Genomic DNA, 17,592 nt, shown 5'->3' with positions numbered 1-17,592 from the left:
AATACAGTCATTCTGTTCACCAACTTAACACTAAACCTATCACCACGGGTCCAATGAACAGTTTTATATAATCGATTTTAAAATCATTGGAATTATAAAGGTCTTATCTTGGGAAATAATTAAATGAATTATTTTAATCAAATGAAAAATTATTTCAAATAATCAAATAACCTAAGATGGAACTATTTGTCTGCCCAAATTAAATACTAGGTAATTATTTCAAATAACACGTAGCTAAATAAGATAATATATTATCTTAACTATTATGTTTCAAATCATTTATTTGGATAATGCTCAAAGTCTTAACCACTATAGTAGACTCTTGTATAATGCGATCAAAGATCTGATTAAGAAGAATTTATATTTTGTGTGCCAGTGTACAGTAAATGTACAAGAAATTGTTCACACAAAATTTCATATAAAATGAGAAACAATATAGTTTTCGTTGGCAGTCCATCCGAGCTTCGAAACACCAAACAAAATAAATTTATCTTTAAGTGTCGTGTAAGTCTGAAAATATTGGCGCTAAATGTAAATGTTAAGATTTCGCTGTGCTCATAATTAAGCTCCGGTGTAAAAATCACGAGTACGGCCCAATTAGGCTTCCTTCGTAGCGAAATGAGTTTAATAGCTGCAACGATCCCGTCAATGTCTCGGCAGATTATGTAGTAATAGTCATATCGACCTACCAACGGGCACATACCTGTTATTCGCCTTTCCATAACAAATTTCGGAAAAATTCACTTTGAACTGGCCCCTTGATCAATTGGGGAGAACTAGATTTCACAGGTCTACTCTGACACATGTACACTCCCGTGCATAATTAATTCTCATATTTTCTAGAATAGTGTCGAATCGTTCCAACGAATAATTTATATCGTTGCTCGGTAAACCTAACTAAACATTAGCCCACAAAGGGTTAGAATCAAGACGTAAAAATGACGAAATATGTAAGGGTTGCTAAAAATGTTACAGACTGCGAATCTTTGAGGAAAATTGAAATTGTCTACCAGAATTGCAACAAATTGGAGTGAAATAGAAATTTATTTTCTTCTTTAATATATTTAACAGTTTCTAATGTTTTTGTTAGTTGAAATTACACCTGCTCATGTTTATCACAAATGTATAAAATCCACAGTCTAGTTATAAGACCAATTTACGACAGTTGAAATCGATTATAAATTTATTTCTGCTGTTAGGCATCCTACAAGTTGTAAAGCAATATAAAAGCTATCTCATGGTTCTGTTTCGTCGTGTTTAAGTCACTTCTGTCCAATATACTATTGTTTCCCATAGTCCCGTAGCTTTTGCTGCCGTTTCAACAATAGAAATGTTTAAACATTTGGTTTATAGGGCCATTGTATTTCCGGATATTTATGGATCAGAGTGTACCAACACGGGTTTATACGAGTGAATGTCTACAGCCGTCTGGGCACGTGTCACACGAACTGAGTACATATATACCAGTGCCGTTTTGCAGGAACCAACAGTTTACTTCCACTGTTTGCCACTATACCTTTCTACGAATCGTGTGTCTATCCGTTCCAAAGACGAAGTTATCAGCTATCGTTACCAATTTTCGCCAAAGAGGTATACACAAGCGCGACAAATCATTTGTTTATGCTTGCTCGTGTGCTTTCCGGCTGACAAGTGTACGAAAATCATTTTTAGACCGAATTAGCAACAAATGCAGTGTCCACGAATTTCTTCGAATGATTTCACTAATGGTTTTCAATATTTTAAATCATTTTTTACATTCAATTTCATACAGTCTTGTGGAATAATCGGCTAGAATATGTCCCTGTTATTGTGACTTGTAGAGAGCTGTTTGAGAGGCAGTTTAAATTTCGCGCGGGTTTCGCGGAAATTGTTTAAACCACCAGTGAACTCCGTTTGAGCTCAAAAAGCTCAAATTAAAATTGGTTTCCAGAAAGAAACATCGTTGAACTTCCTTAAACCTTTCACTAAATCAAGTTTCGGGCAATCGCGTAAATACGTAAAATTTGTTATTTCTAGGCTTCGGATTTTATGCATTTATGACGAAAACTTTGTAGCTCGAATTCAAAACGGTGAAAAGATTACAACGATTTAAATATACGGTTGCATCATTTTCGAGTTATTAAAATAATTAAGTGTAGCTCCTGTATCTCGTAATGAATGCAGACAAATTGTATTTTGCATAAAAGTCCGCAATTTATTCATTACATTACAGGTCTGTCTTAACTCACTTTCTGTTTCTTGATTAAGTGACGTCGCATCAATAAAGAAGGACTGAGATTGAGATACAACAATTCTTTTGATAAAATATTCGAATAATAATTTTTTTTTCATTACCGATTTCGAACGAGCGAGTGGCTGTCGTTGAGCACAGTTGATTGATGACGCCTTAAATTATCCTACGCTCTGATCAGCCTGATCGCACCGTGGCAGAATTTCTTTCGAAATAAAAAATAAAAAACCCTACCGCTGAGTATCGGTGTTAGTGCGAAAGTAAATTATTCGTTCAAAATTATCGAGCTCGGAGAGAGGGCAGATAACTGTTCATTTTGAGTTTTCGATATTAAGTTAGTTACGTTCGTGTCCGAATTTTAAGTGACTATCGTGGGGCGGAGAATAATAGTAGTAACCACATTAATCAATAATAACAATATTATCTATGCTGGTGTGCAAAATGATGGAAGCATTCGATTCATTTTTTTTTTATTTTTTCGAAATTTTTTTTATTCAAACTGTTATAACTTTGTGACGAAGTATCATAAAATCATTCTGGACTCATTTTAAATTCTAAAGCCTCCACTTCCAGACCCCCAGTTAGCTTTTTCAAAAAAATCTTTTTGCATCATGTGGTATAATGAGAGAAGATATCTTCTCCTTTTGAACACTTTTTGAGCAGTCTTAGTATTAAAAGTTCAATAAAACGACGATAAAATATTTCTCAAGGAAGCTCCAATCTTCAAATTCATTGTGATTTATATCCTCAGAAAAAATTTTTTCCTCTAATGATTAGTATATACAGTCATTTATTGATTTTTGGTAACCAGTTCCAAAGTAGTCCGCTTAAAAATGAATCGGTAACAACAAAATTGGACGTTGAAATTGCAAAAGTAAGAGGGACTATAGAACACGATTACGTTTGTCTGAAAATGCCTTGAGTTGATTGTACTCTGGTAAAATAATTTCTAAGAACCAGATCAATGACGAAAGCATGACACGGACACGCACATTGGCCTGCAAGCTACAAAATTCGTTTACATTAAATCGATCTCATTAGTTAAATTCGCGAATTTTTCTCAAGTACACTTGAGCGTATCATTAATTAATTTTCTGAAGATGTTAGGCAATCGTGCGTGCGGAGAGTGTCTCAGGAGTAACGCCACCATGGTCTGGTTCACAGGATGATTAGAAAACAAACACTATCCCCGTGGTTAATTACGGACCAGGAAACGAGTAATTAATAGTTAGATCGTAATGTCCGATGATCCGTGACGGTTCGTCTGTCACGCCGTCACGGTCTGCGCGTTTCGTCCACGAAATTAAACAATTTCATGCGAGATACGAATCAGTGTATTATTATACGAGAGAACGTGGGCGTATCGTTACGCGTAATTTCCAATACTACCTCGGATTACTGCACACGACACGGTTCCGTAGGCTTATGCCTGGTAGCTACATAGATAATCGCACATACCTGCATGATATGCATGATATGCATCGTATTGTGTACGTGAATTAAGTGAAAAATGTGATCGAATGAAATTAATCTTTCGCTGCGGCTAACGCGTATCAGCGGTGAATAATGTAACGGGTTTCTGTTAAATCGTTGACAATTTAACGGTGAAGTACGTCTAGGAGTGGCGTTAACACTTTCGCTACCACTCATGCATGCATTTTCGTCGAGTTCTTATTGCTGTTCTGTTTCCGCACTTAGAAAGTAACATTTCTTCGTATTTGCACACGCCCAGGCATAGAAGGACCATAAAACCGTTTGCGAAAATTATCAAAATGAAACTTTACAGGTACGGGACCTGATTACCGTGGGGGTACCAATTGCTGTGCCTATATAAATTACACTTATTTTTAAAACATAATAAATGTTCAAAATTGAAATTAAAATTATAATGAATATTAAATATTAAAATATTCGTTATGCTTTAAAAATGAGTGCAATTAACATAGGCACAGTAATTGGTACTCCCACGGTAATTGGGTCCCTTATCCTCTCCTCTTTGAAATATCTGCTTGCATGATTGTACACTCACATTGTTGTGCACAAAGTTATTTTTCTCTTCTTGTCCCTTGGAAGGTCAGCGGCGGATCTAGGCTTTATGGGCCTAGGGCCCCCTTCCCGACCAAAAAAAAAAAAAATGAGAAGAAAAACAACTTAAATTAAGAACTTGAAAAAAATTAATTATACAACAATTTTTTGTATTTGAGTTAATTTGGCCCCCAAACAGCGTTAGCCCCAGGGCCCCAAAATTAACGGTCCGCCGCTGTTGGAGCTTGACACCCTTATATCGTACACTTTTGTTTACCTATGCTTATAATTCATGATATACTGTAGAATATTTAGCATATGATAACGTTTTGTCATTGCCACTTTTATCCCTTTTTTATTACACATGCGATGTACCTATTGAAATAAATAAAGCAGCAATTTATTCAAGATTGCGTACGGTTTTTGTCCCACTGTTGGCATATTCTCAATTTACGTACAGTAAAACGATATAGTCCTAGAAAACAAGAATTTGCATGAAAGTGCACGCTGTAGTTATTAAAAATTCTTTTTTCTTACTTAGCATACAATTGTTAAAATATCGCAGAATCATTGCTTGCCGGCATTTTGAAAATTGTTCGAATTTTCTAGGTACCAAACCATAATGAAAATATATTGGAGATTACTTTGCGTGAGTTTGTTATGTTTGGGAGCCGGCAGAGTGGAAGGACTGCAAAGATGGGGTTCTCAGTTTGGAAAAGCTCCTCTCCTGGAGAGATTCTTCTGGAAGACGTTGGACTTCGCTTATCCGGACGAAGCGAGCAGACAAATGGCGATGATGAGGGGAGATTTTGTACCAGAAAACGCGCTACCCGTTGGTATCGAAATATGGCGAAATAAACTGTTTGTCACGGTGCCAAGATGGCGGAACGGTAAGCTCCAATTGAATATATCCCTTTATTTGCAACTACTCATGTATATACTAACTAATACGAATATCTAAATATTTTATTCGTTCGAATAATATTTAAAATATTATCATGTAGGACAGCTAAATTTTGTTCAAATTGTACACCTTCGAATGTAGTATTTGATCACATAACCAAACTTTGTACAATGTACTTGAACAATAACAATTTGAATTGTGTTTTTAATGTTTCTTAGTAATTGTTAATCCATTTTTATACAGCCACGTGGAATACATAGGTATATCCAGTCGTTTTTAAACAATTCTTTTATCGCATTATACGGGAAACTGCTGTTAAGCATAACTACATCCATTTCCGTTTGAATTGCAATGGAATTAACTAATTTTTATCAGCTTTTAACTCCGGAGAGAAAACCAGATAAAAATCTCGAGCAGAAAACCGGAAACTGACGCGAACACACTGTGTAAAATGTAGAGGATCAGTGTGGTCGGTGCACGCCTCAAATCTAGTCTGGCTGGCTTCCGGTTTGCGACACAAAGTGCCGAAAACCGCGCGAGAGCGATTACAATACAGAACTTCCATTTCTCTTTACCTCCGCCTTCGCATCGACTTAAATCTAGAAGGGAACTCGCGAATGAATGAGTCTTATTCACTTTTATATTCTCGTATTTCCGATTTTTTTTCTTCTCGGTACTCTAAGTTTATCATAAGCGATGGCGCGCGCCAAGTCATTGTGCATGGAGAAAATCTTGAAATCTTAACTCAAACTTAAATTAGTTCGCAAATTTTGATTAATCCTCTATTGGAAACTCCCATTTCAAAACTGAAAATATTCGATCAAAATCGCGAATAGGATTAGCGGAAGAATAATTTAACCCTTTGCACTCGGCGCTATTTTCATTTTATTCATACGAAACCGATCCGATTTCCACATATAGTATTTAAATGTTTAGTGATCTACTAAATACAAATTTTGTAATGTAACAAATATTTTGTAATATTTTTTGTAATTTCCTTGAAATAATGCCATAACAATTTCTAGTGGTGCTTCAGAGTCACCACTCGAGTGCTAAGGGTTAAGAGTATTCTCAAGAAATTGTCGATAATCGTACCGTGATAATTTGGTTAAAAAAAAAATTAGAAATTGATATTCATCTCGAATCAGAGATTCACTTACGCAGTGCAGTTTCAATGTAAATTATTTTTACGTGTCAAACAAATGTCCCCCCTCTCTCTCGAACGAACGAACGAACGAACGATTTCCACCTCGCTTCCGTTGGTTCTTTTTCACGTTTTTCTCCTTGTTCCGGTTCCGATCTTCCCAGCAGTCCCTCTGAAAGTTCTCGAAACGCGTCGAAGCCCGCGGAGGTCGGCATTGTTTTTACAAGGTTTTATTTGTCCGCGGCTTTGTTCGGCCGACTCTTTCTTCCGACGTCAGCTTCTCCCCAGGCAGAGGATATGAAATATTAAGAGAGAAAAGAAGAAAGAGGTTCCTGTCACACCGTCCGAGCAGAATGAATTCGGAACGTTCAATGACTTCCTTCCTGAGCCCGGGAAGCGAATTGTTTTAGAATTCGGCACGCAATCAAAGCAAAAAAAAAAAAAACAACAACTCGATCCGAGCTTGTCTGACCTCCGAATGCCATTATCCTGGTCTCCAAAGACCTTTCTGCTCACTGCGGAACATGTTAAACACCATGGTCCATCGATTCCATCATTAAAGATTTGCTCATTCTTAAGCCCACCCTAACATTCTCTGTTCGCTGAAAAATCGGATCTGCACGTTGATCGCATGCGACTAACGCGTTGACCAATTTTTCCCATCGTTATCTCCAGTGTTGACCTTTCTTTAAGTCATTTGTGTCTCTGACTAAATATTTTTTATAGATCTAAATATATTTTAGAATTCGGCACGCACTCAAAGCAAAAGCTAACTCGGAATGACCTCCGAATTATCCTGATCTCCAAAGACCTTTCTGCTCTCTGCGGAACATGTTAAACCATGGTCCATCGAGCTCATTCTTTCTGAGCCCACCCTAACGTTTTCTGTGCGCTGAAAAATCGAAGCGATCTACACGTTGATCGCATGAGACTAACGCGTCGATTAAACTTTTCTCATCGTTATCTCCAATTTTTGATCTTGCAACCTTCCCGTTGACCTTTCCGGAGACTATCTGAATATGTGCCTTTCAAAACTTTGCTTCTATTGTCAGGCATACATGTTTCCGATAAAATCGAGTTGCGTGTGCCAGAGTTTCGATAACGTTCCGAACGCGATCACGCTATTCTAGGATTGGTTGGCGTGCAAATATTCGTTCATAATTTAGGACGTCTGGTACTAACTATTGTAGGTATTCCGGCGACTTTGAATTATATATCGCTTGACACAAATCGGGGAGGATCGCCTAGGCTCACGCCTTATCCAAACTGGGCGCAAAACAAAGCTGGAGCGTGCGGCACTGGCATGACCACTGCTTACAGGTCAGTGTGATGAAAAACTGTATAATAAACTGTAATGAACAATGAACCGTTGAAGTACAAAAATCACTAATAAGCAATGAAACTTAATGTACATTCATATTGTACATGAACATTTAACACATTCGCACCGGATGACACATGCGTTTTTAAAATCCTCGTACTTCCGTCTGAAAATGAACAGATAAAACGTAAATGATTCGATTTATTTTGAGATATGATGGACGTTTTAACAGTTAGACATATGAACCAGTTAAAGAATTGAAACATATACATATAGTCTATCTTTTTCGAACCCAATGTTACCACCTTTCTTCGTTCGTTGTTAATGCAAAATATCACGTCAGTTTTATCATTATAGAATGCACGCAGACGCGTGCGACAGATTGTGGGTCCTAGATACTGGTACTATAGGCATCGGGAACACAACGGTGCAAGCCTGCCCTTATACCCTGAATGTTTTCGATTTGACAACGGACAAAATCTTAAGGCAATACAGACTGAGACCCGAAGACATCAACATGGTATCTCTTTCTTGAACGTTATTAATAATCATAGTTTTATCTCACTACGAAGAAAAATAATAATACTCGAGATGACTAAATCGATAATTTTATATACAGGGTGGCCCACATAACACTGAACAGCTCAATATCTCGAAAACTATGCCATCGATTTTAAAGTTCTTAGTCTTAAATTGCATGGAACTGAAGGGCCTTTCTGACTACATAAACGTGAAGTGGCCTCCCTTCCCTTTTAACGGGGGAGGGGAGGTACCTTTATAATTTTAAATGGAACCCCCTATAAAATGTTACATATTTAGATTCTACAGGAAAAAACAAGTCAATTTTGTCTGAAACATTTTTTTGTCAGATACTTCCATGATGAGATATAACAGTTTGAAGTTTCGAGTTGTAGGTGCTTGAAACCTTTGCTCATTCGTGAAGAAATAAAATGTACTTTAAATTAAATGTTCAAAATGTCCACCACGGGCTTGTAAACATTTATTTACTCGAAACATCAAAGTTGTTCTAACATTTTTTAACATTTCAGGAGTCACTGAAGCGCAAGCGTCACGTATTCTTTGTTTCATATCCTCTTTTCTCGTCGGTGGTTCAAACATAACTTTGTCCTTTACATATCCCCATAAGAAAAAATCTAATGGTGTTAGATCGGGGTATCGAGGAGGCCATTGACGAGGTCCCCCACGACTTATCCATTTGTTCCCAAATTTTTCGTTCAAAAATTGCCTGGTGATGATTGCAAAATGTGGAGGAGCGCCGTCTTGTTGGAACCACATTTCTCTTCTAACGTGCAGTGGCACATCTTCCAAAAGCGCAGGCAAATGATTTTTTAAGAAATCACAATAACTTGCAGATGTTACAGTTTCTTGAAAAAAATAAGGTCCAATCACAAAATCTCCTATTAGGCCACACGAAACATTTAAAGACCATCGATGTTGAAAGGGAACACATCGCATCCAATTTGGGTTTTCCACGGCCCAATAATGCAGATTATGTCTATTTACATGCCCTGAATTCATAAAAGTGGCCTCATCGGAAAAAAGTATTTTGCACAAAAAGTCGTTTTCCACAACACCCTGCAGCCACTCACAAAATCTTACGCGGTGATCGTAATCTGCTATCGAAAGCTCTTGTGATAAAACCATGTGATATGGATGATACTTTTGCCGTTTCAAAATTCGTTGAATTGATGAACGACTAATATGTGATGTTTGTGCAAGTGTACGTTGACTAATATGAGGATTTAATGTAATTGCAGCAAGAATACTGGCACTATTATTTTCATTAGTGACAGCTTTACTAAGCCGCTTTTCTAAATTATGAAATGTTTCTAAATTATGAAGCGCGTATAATTCCATAACGCTATTTCCGAGCGCTTCAAGTACCTACAACTCGAAACTTCAAACTGTTATATCTCATCATGGAAGTATCTGACAAAAAAATGTTTCAGACAAAATTGACTTGTTTTTTCCGGTAGAATCTAAATATGTAACATTTTATAGGGGGTTCCATTTAAAATTATAAAGGTACCTCCCCTCCCCCGTTAAAGGGGAAGGGAGGCCACTTCACGTTTATGTAGTCAGAAAGGCCCTTCAGTTCCATGCAATTTAAGACTAAGAACTTTAAAATCGATGGCATAGTTTTCGAGATATTGAGCTGTTCAGAGTTATGTGGGCCACCCTGTATAATCATTCGTAGCATATCAATCGACTTCTGTGATTCTTTGTATCTTAAGGATCAATTTGTCTTGACACAGTCCTTGATTTATTTAACCGGCTACTAACAAGTTTAATTATACGACACGGGGTGAACGACGGCGAACCTGGAGAATTAATAGAAAAATTATTATTATTATTCAGAACACATTTATCGCGAATATCGCGGTGGATTTGGGAAAAGGCGGATGCAATGACGCGTTCGCCTACATGTCCGACGAGCTAGGATACGGACTGATCGTTTACTCCTGGGAGCAAAACAAATCGTGGCGGCTCACGCATAGCTATTTCATGCCGGATCCTCTGGCCGGCGATTACAATATCGGCGGTCTGAATTTCCAATGGGGAGAGGAAGGAATTTTCGGCATGACTCTATCCCCCATCAACGTGAACGGGTACAGGACACTCTTTTTCCATCCTCTCAGCAGCAGAAGAGAGTTCGCGGTCTCCACGCGGATTCTCAGGGACGAGCAATTGTCTCAGAATAGCTACCACGATTTCCAGGTGATACCATCCAGACACTTCCGAAGCGACATTATTCGAAATTCTATTTTGCTTGATCAATGTCTTGTCAGTATTTTAGATTTCATTATTATTCTGAACACCGTTAGGTCCTCCCAGAAAGAGGCGCACTCGGTCATTGTACCTCTTCCGCAATGGACGAAAATGGCCTACAATTCTTTAATCTGATCGATCAAAACGCTGTCGGCTGTTGGAACTCTTTGTTGCCGTACGGGCCTCAGAATCATGCAGTTGTTGTAAGACATGACGACGCTCTGATATTTCCAGCTGACGTCAAGGTCAGTTTCTGAAAAATCTTTTATTCTTTTCTGCATTTTAATTCTAAATGTAAGGTTAACATTTTTTTTTACTGCAGACATTTCTGAAAGCCCACATAATTATAGCTTAATTTTTGGCCTTGAATTTTAAACAGAAATACGTTTTCCCTTTTCAAGATCGTATTAGTTTATAAATAAAGCACTTATTTACCGTCTTAAAATTTTCTAACTGTATAAAAGCTGCAGACGAATTATTATAAATTGTTTCATTGAACCGAACGAAAGTTAAACAGCAATAATAATATATTTCAGTTTCGACTGACGCGTTAAACGAAAGAGCATTAATATATTTATTTTTAGATAAGAGGGGGATTATTATGGATCATATCGGATAGAATGCCAATCTTTCTGATGTCGACTCTGAATTACACCGACGTGAACTTCAGAATATTGACAGTACCTGTTAGAGAGGCGATTGCAGGCACCGTTTGCGAAAACGCTCCGTGGGGATACATCAGCAACTCCATTTGGTGGGAGAAATGAATTCCGTTAACAAATTTACTGAAATCACTTGATTTGCGATTGCAAATTAATAAAGTTAGCCAAACAAACATTCGAGTTGCATACGTGTTCTACGATTTTGCACGATTAGAACTTTGTAATTCAAAATTTACAACAATTACAATTTTCTTAGAATATAATAATTATACATACTGAACTACGTAGCACCATTTAATCCACTACCTCCTTCTGAGCTTCTGTAAGTTTACGTGATTCTATTATCAATATGAAGTATGTAATGGCATTAAACAAAAAAAAAACAGCTCATTAATCGTAGTTTGCCACTTGGTTTTAGTACGGTAGTTTGCTAATCCATTCAGCAATTTACAAAATGGAGATGCGTAGATTCCGTTGCTTGCAAAACCAGTAATTGTGTACTAACAACGCAGCACTGAAACACATGAAAATAAAAATGCTCCATGTTCACGATGCTATTCATTAAAATGCTGTCAAGCTAAAATAGAAATTGGCTTCGAATTCATTATTCGTTAAACAATTGCACGAAAAGTAGCTTTGAACTTTATTAATGAAAGTCCTAATGTAAATGCTGTACACTCATGCTCACGCTTTCTGGTAGCCGCTAATGATAATGAATTCGTGACAATAATATGATTTTACGAACAAATATACAAACCAGCTACAATGACATTCCGAAATAAATAATGTATATTTTTTATTTAGGAAGAAGTGAACGGCGAAATTTCGTTATGGCGTCCGTCCAACACGTCGATAAAACCGTCCGCCATTTCGTGGGGTTCACTGTGGGTATAACTCCAATTCCAATATTTAATTAGCTCTTAAATAGAATATGTTGTCGAGCATGGAAAATAAAGAAAGAATCAGGAAGCAATGGCCCTTTCCTTCCACCTATCTTCTTTCGCTTCATTAGGCTCAATCAAACATACTTGTTGCCAATTTACCGGTCGCTTAGGATCGTAATTAGTCGTACCAGCGAATAAATTCCGATCGTGAGAAAACACGTGTTTACGTATCCACCGCGTATCGGCCGAGTTTCCTCGGCGTATAGACGCGTAACTCCAGGTTCTTACGATCCTCTAAACGGGACGAGAGTCGGCGCAACGGTGTCCAGCAAAAACCATTTCAGGAAGAAACTCGCCGCGTTTCGCTTTCCGCAGCTATTCCGCGTCGTTTCTACAGAAGCCATTACCGCGACCCATTACAGTCGACGAATCTCACGGTCATTATAAAACAGATTTATAATGCTTTTAATCGAACATATTTTCTCCGGTTTGCCCCTTTCTGGCGACACAATGCTCTTTTCCCTCGAGCATTTCACTGTTGCTCTCTCCATTTTGTGGTCGGCTTTGTGGCCGAGGAAATCTTACGGCAGACATTGCACACTACAATCAAAAAGTATTTGCTTACGTTGAAAAATCCCGTAATTCCCAAATCAGTTGAGATTTTTTTATATGTTCGAAACATTAGTTTACTAATTTCTAATAATTTCTACTGATTTACTTAGTTTACTGAATTTCGAAAACAGTAAAAGACAGTTTTTCTAACTTTCTTAATCTGAAAGTTTAAGCAATGCGTGACCGTGCCTCCAAAAATGAGGTTTAAATAATTGATAAATAAAGCAGTGAACGGTTCCAAACATTTTCTTTCCGTTGGGAACCGTTTTGAACTCCGTTTAGGTCGAGGAGGACGCGCGCGGTGCATTTAGGTTAATTCATCCGGTGTGAAAATGGTGAACGAGTTGGCGTGAATCAGCCAGCCCCGCGGAGCCAGATGGTCCAACGTGGCCCATTAGTTTGGCCCTTGTTTCCGATAATTTGAAGGCGACCGACCATTTCGTGCTCTGATATACGATCGGATATCGCTTTCTCCCTCCCCTGAAAATTATCCGTTTCACGCCGACGCCGACGCGACGCCCGTAAAATATGGCCACGCGCCTCCCTCGTGTCTCGGGGTAACCGGGGAACCGTCTAGAACCGTCTGCGTCTGCAGCAATTAGTAGAATATTCTGCTGGACTCTGTTCTCGACACAACGATAACTCGCTGCTCAACGTACGCTCGAAACGCCGCACACAAAAGCAAAAACACTGGTCGACAAAATTTATTTATTTGTACAACACTATTATTTAATGTCTTAAATGTTTTCGCTAAACTCTGCCCTCGTCAAAAATGACCATTTTTATCTTGACAACGTCTAAACAAGGTTTTGGTATTCTATCTCTTTCACAGTAATGAAACAATAAGTATAATTTTTAGTGAACACGGTTTTGGAAATTAGACAGAATTTTCAGGTACACCCAGTAGAAAGTGGGAATTCCAAGAACGCCATCGCATAAATATTTCCAGTATACATGGTTATGCGAAAGTGCTGTTTATTTTATGGATACATATGTGTATTGAGCCTCGTGGGATTACTTAAGAAACAGGAATTTGTTATGTAAGTACCGCTGATATTTGTAAGAGATCGTGGTCTCAAACGTGTATCAAAAACACACCATTGACTCCCTCCCGCATCAAACAGATCATTCTATAAAAACTAGAATAAGAAAGAACTGATTTCGTTGCTTAAAACAGGCCTGGGCAACTTCTTCCCCGCCGTCGCTTCACGACCCCCACCACCAGTGTGCACGTCCCCCTACCACTGGTCACCTCCTATATAGGTTCCTAGCCCTTCGCCCTTCATCCCACACTCTATAAGAGCATGGTGGGGGGTCCCAGGAGTGAGAAGAGGACTCACATGTGGCTCGCGAGCCACCAGTTGCCCAGACCTGGCTTAAAAGATTCTTTACCATAGAAGTAAAGTAAAAATGATATAACTTTTCATCGATGTAAACGTTCTCGTGTATTTTATTTTTCATACGCCATAAACACATGATGCTGTCTAATAATTGCAGATCCAATATTATTTATCTACTAGCATTTTTGTCCACTCCTTCATTTTTACAATTCTTTCTACAGCTGTTTTATTTACATAAAAACCCAAGATTTACAAATCTGGAGACGATACGCAATATACAGGGTGTACATATCCAATCATGAAATTATACGAAATATATAAATATGCAAAATGTCCTGTTATTTTCTCCTGCATTGTACACGATCTAATCCGCATGCTCCACCCTGTATATCCCCGCAACCATTCCAATGCTCCATTGAATGGAATCGCGAAACTGGCGAACGTGTCGGAGTCTCGATTAGAAACTTGGGAATGCAAAGAGGCTGTAGTTGCAAAAGGAAGTACAAACAAGGCCTACGAAGCAACGAAAGTAGCAACGTGGAACGTGTAATGAGTGTCTCGTCGATGTCGACGTAGTTCGTCTTCGAAACCCGTAATTACCGGTGCCGGTGAAAGAACCGGAGCTCGGTGAGCAGCCACCTTTTAAAAAGGTGCTAAAGCGTGCCGCGAGCGTTGCGATAGGTGTTAATTTAAAACAAACCAAAGGATAGCCGCTATTCCGAGAGCTAGAACGATCGCCGACTACCCCGTGTTCCCGGGGCACGTATTTCGGTAACGTATCGGACAAACAGTCCGCCGAACTCTGAACAAAATGGTACGATACTTCCAGGAATAATGAATTATTCAAACATCGTTGGCCATGGCTGTGCGCGCGTAGGACAAATGCAGGTATCGCGCATATTCACGCGTTGCAACCCGATCGCAAAATATTAGATCTGCCAGTGTTCAAGTCCGTTCAATTTGTGACGAACACATGCTGCGCAATGGCTATCATTAGACCGCGGATTGTATGCATTTATGACAAGAATGAGCACGGTTAAAATCTTTAGAGGCCCCGAGCACTTGAAAGATTCTGAGGCCACTTTATGCGGGATCGCGTGCACGTAAACAGTTAGAAATATTATTACTACGTCGAAGATGTGAAATTCAGAAAATTTCTGCGATACCCCCCTTCTCCTGATGCCTTATTTAATTAATTACTAAAGTTAAATCTTTATTCTTTATTTCTCTGAGATACGAGAGAAATTTAAACGGATATAAAAATTCCTCCGTCTGTGACCTTGAATGACCTTGAGTAATTATAGCCACGAGAACATCAGAAATGTGTCTCTACAATATTCGAGACAATTTGACATGTTTACCGATTCTTAATGTATTTCAAAAATCTAAATTGCCGGATTAGTTCTGCCTTGTGACAAAACAATAGTGTAAAATCATGTCTAATCTTCGCCACAATCTTCGGGCGTAATTTGACTGCTAACAAGACAGCTCTTAAGCTCATTATAGATTTGCTTTATCACGATCGATACAACGTGGCAAAAGGTCTGTTTTCGAAATTGAAAACAACGGCGGTATCGAGACCACCGATCTTTCGCTCGCCCTTTAATCGCCACTAAGGCGCGAACCGTCGCGATCTACAATCTATGGATCGTTGGAATTAGCATTCTAGGCATGAATCTTTTCCTAAATCTGCGCCATCGACATCTTTTCAAGTAATTTGCGGTCCATGCTAAAAGCCCGATGCAATCTACCGTGATATACGATCATGCGCTAATTTTTCGGCCAGAATACGATACCCTCGTTCTTCCAAAGAATTTCTGTTCCCATGACTTATAGAATTCCAAATATTATTTTTTTTAATGATTTCTTCGATTTCTTTTTGTGGACTTCATGGTTGGGCATCCGACACTGTTGAATATTTCTATTGTTAAAAAATTAATAGCTGTGCAACTTTTTGCAAATTTAATCCTGTCTAAAGATATTATACGAATATAAATACTTTTAATTCAGTTGCAAATTCCATTTTACATTCTGAAGTTCTCATATGAACATTGAACACAAATTGTTTCAACTTAGTTGAAATAATGTTGAATGTTAATAGCTTGCTTTCTACATGAAAGTATTTAAATATCTATGTATCGAAAATAAATTACAAGATAACAATCTTGGGTGTCCACCATTTTTATTTGAAAAATGACTTTAATCTGTATCCGGACAGGTTTTGGTACGACAAAGTTAATAGACGATAATTATAAATGATACAAACTTGTGACTCAGCATGCGCATAATATATCATTATAAACTAGGTATTCCAAGTCACTAACTTTCCCTTGCCACATGATTGTAAACTGGAGTAGTAATACTCGCCTGATTCTATGCATGATAGCTAGCAGGTTAAAACGGTTCTCTCAATTTAAAGTGGGTGAAATGAAAGTTGTCACAGATATGAATATACCAGGAAGTAGAAAACAGAATAATAAACGGACATCATTCATTTACATCGATTTTACATCAACGAAATTTAACAGAGCAACAATCGTTTCTATTTAGTTCATATAATGTAGAAGAAATATAGAAAATGTGTACATTCATTCGTTTAATTTCTATAAGACTCAAGAAAATTTGATGCGTATACTTGTTTTCTTAGAAAACAGATATGTATCATAAAATATAAGTAAAAGTAAACCTGTTCTGTTAGTAAACCTGTACTTATAACTTATGTAACTTTCACATAAACTTTTGTAAATATTATGTAAACCAAATGTGTTCGCTAATGGCCCTGATTCTACTGCGACCTCTAGAAACGAATAAATTAAAACGAAAAAGAATTGATCAACAATGTGAATTAAATTAAATTCGGGTGGATGTGTAACTTATGAAAGAACTTTACCATTGTAAAAAGCTTATTGCTGCCATCTGTGGCGATCTCATGCAATTAACGATCGTGCCGCTCGAACTATCGGTATTTACACGAATACCTAGCACCACAACACCACAGAGGAGGTATAGAAGTAGACTAATCACCCAATGTATTTTTTGGTCTCACGTCCGCGGGGCTCTAGAGCAACCTTACCATTTTTGTGTCACATCCTACCGTATCGGTCGGAACTAATATTGTGGAACTAATATTACAGACGAGATGTAGGAATAGGCCAGTTCAGTCATCTCATCTTATGCTGTTTCGTGTCGCACGAAATATTATAAAATACCGTGAGAATGTTCATGGTTTGAAAGTTATTCTGTACCTTGAATTCTATTACCTACCTTTTCTAAGAAATTAGATGGCTACATGGTCAAAGGAGTGCTTGTCGACATCATTGGAAAAAGAAGTTGTTGTAAACATTACACAGCCAGAAATAAGAAATTTATCAGTCTATTGTGTTCGATAATTTAATGCGTGCAAATGTTCATGGTTCAAAAGTTATTCTGTATCATGAGTTCTATCAATTACTTTTGCTAAAAAATTAGATGGCAAGATGGTCAAGGGAGTGCTTGTCTACATAGTTGGCAAAAAGAATTGTTATAAACATTGACCAGCTAGAAATAATCAATTTACCAGCGAATTGTGTTCGATAAATTAATGCGTGCGAATATTCATGGCTTAAAAGTTACTCTCTATCTCGAGTTCTATAATTTATTTTTACTAATTAAATAGATGGCAAGATAGTTTAGGGAGTGCT

General features: G+C 37.9%; 1 protein-coding gene across 1 annotated transcript; it reads left to right on the top strand.

Moving 5' to 3' along the window:
• Positions 1-1,511: 1,511 nt before the first annotated feature.
• Positions 1,512-11,994, top strand: Y-y (yellow-y). Its single transcript, XM_076792778.1, has 7 exons — positions 1,512-1,590; positions 4,865-5,145; positions 7,494-7,623; positions 7,982-8,144; positions 10,004-10,363; positions 10,471-10,659; positions 10,999-11,994. Exons 2-7 carry the CDS (start codon positions 4,878-4,880, stop codon positions 11,179-11,181), a joined length of 1,293 nt encoding a protein of 430 aa, XP_076648893.1. The 5' UTR covers positions 1,512-1,590; positions 4,865-4,877; the 3' UTR covers positions 11,182-11,994.
• Positions 11,995-17,592: the final 5,598 nt, after the last annotated feature.

The sequence above is a fragment of the Halictus rubicundus genome, chromosome 8 (genome assembly GCF_050948215.1).
Source record: "Halictus rubicundus isolate RS-2024b chromosome 8, iyHalRubi1_principal, whole genome shotgun sequence".
Taxonomy (NCBI): domain Eukaryota; kingdom Metazoa; phylum Arthropoda; class Insecta; order Hymenoptera; family Halictidae; genus Halictus; species Halictus rubicundus.
This window is presented reverse-complemented; position numbering and strand designations above follow the sequence as displayed.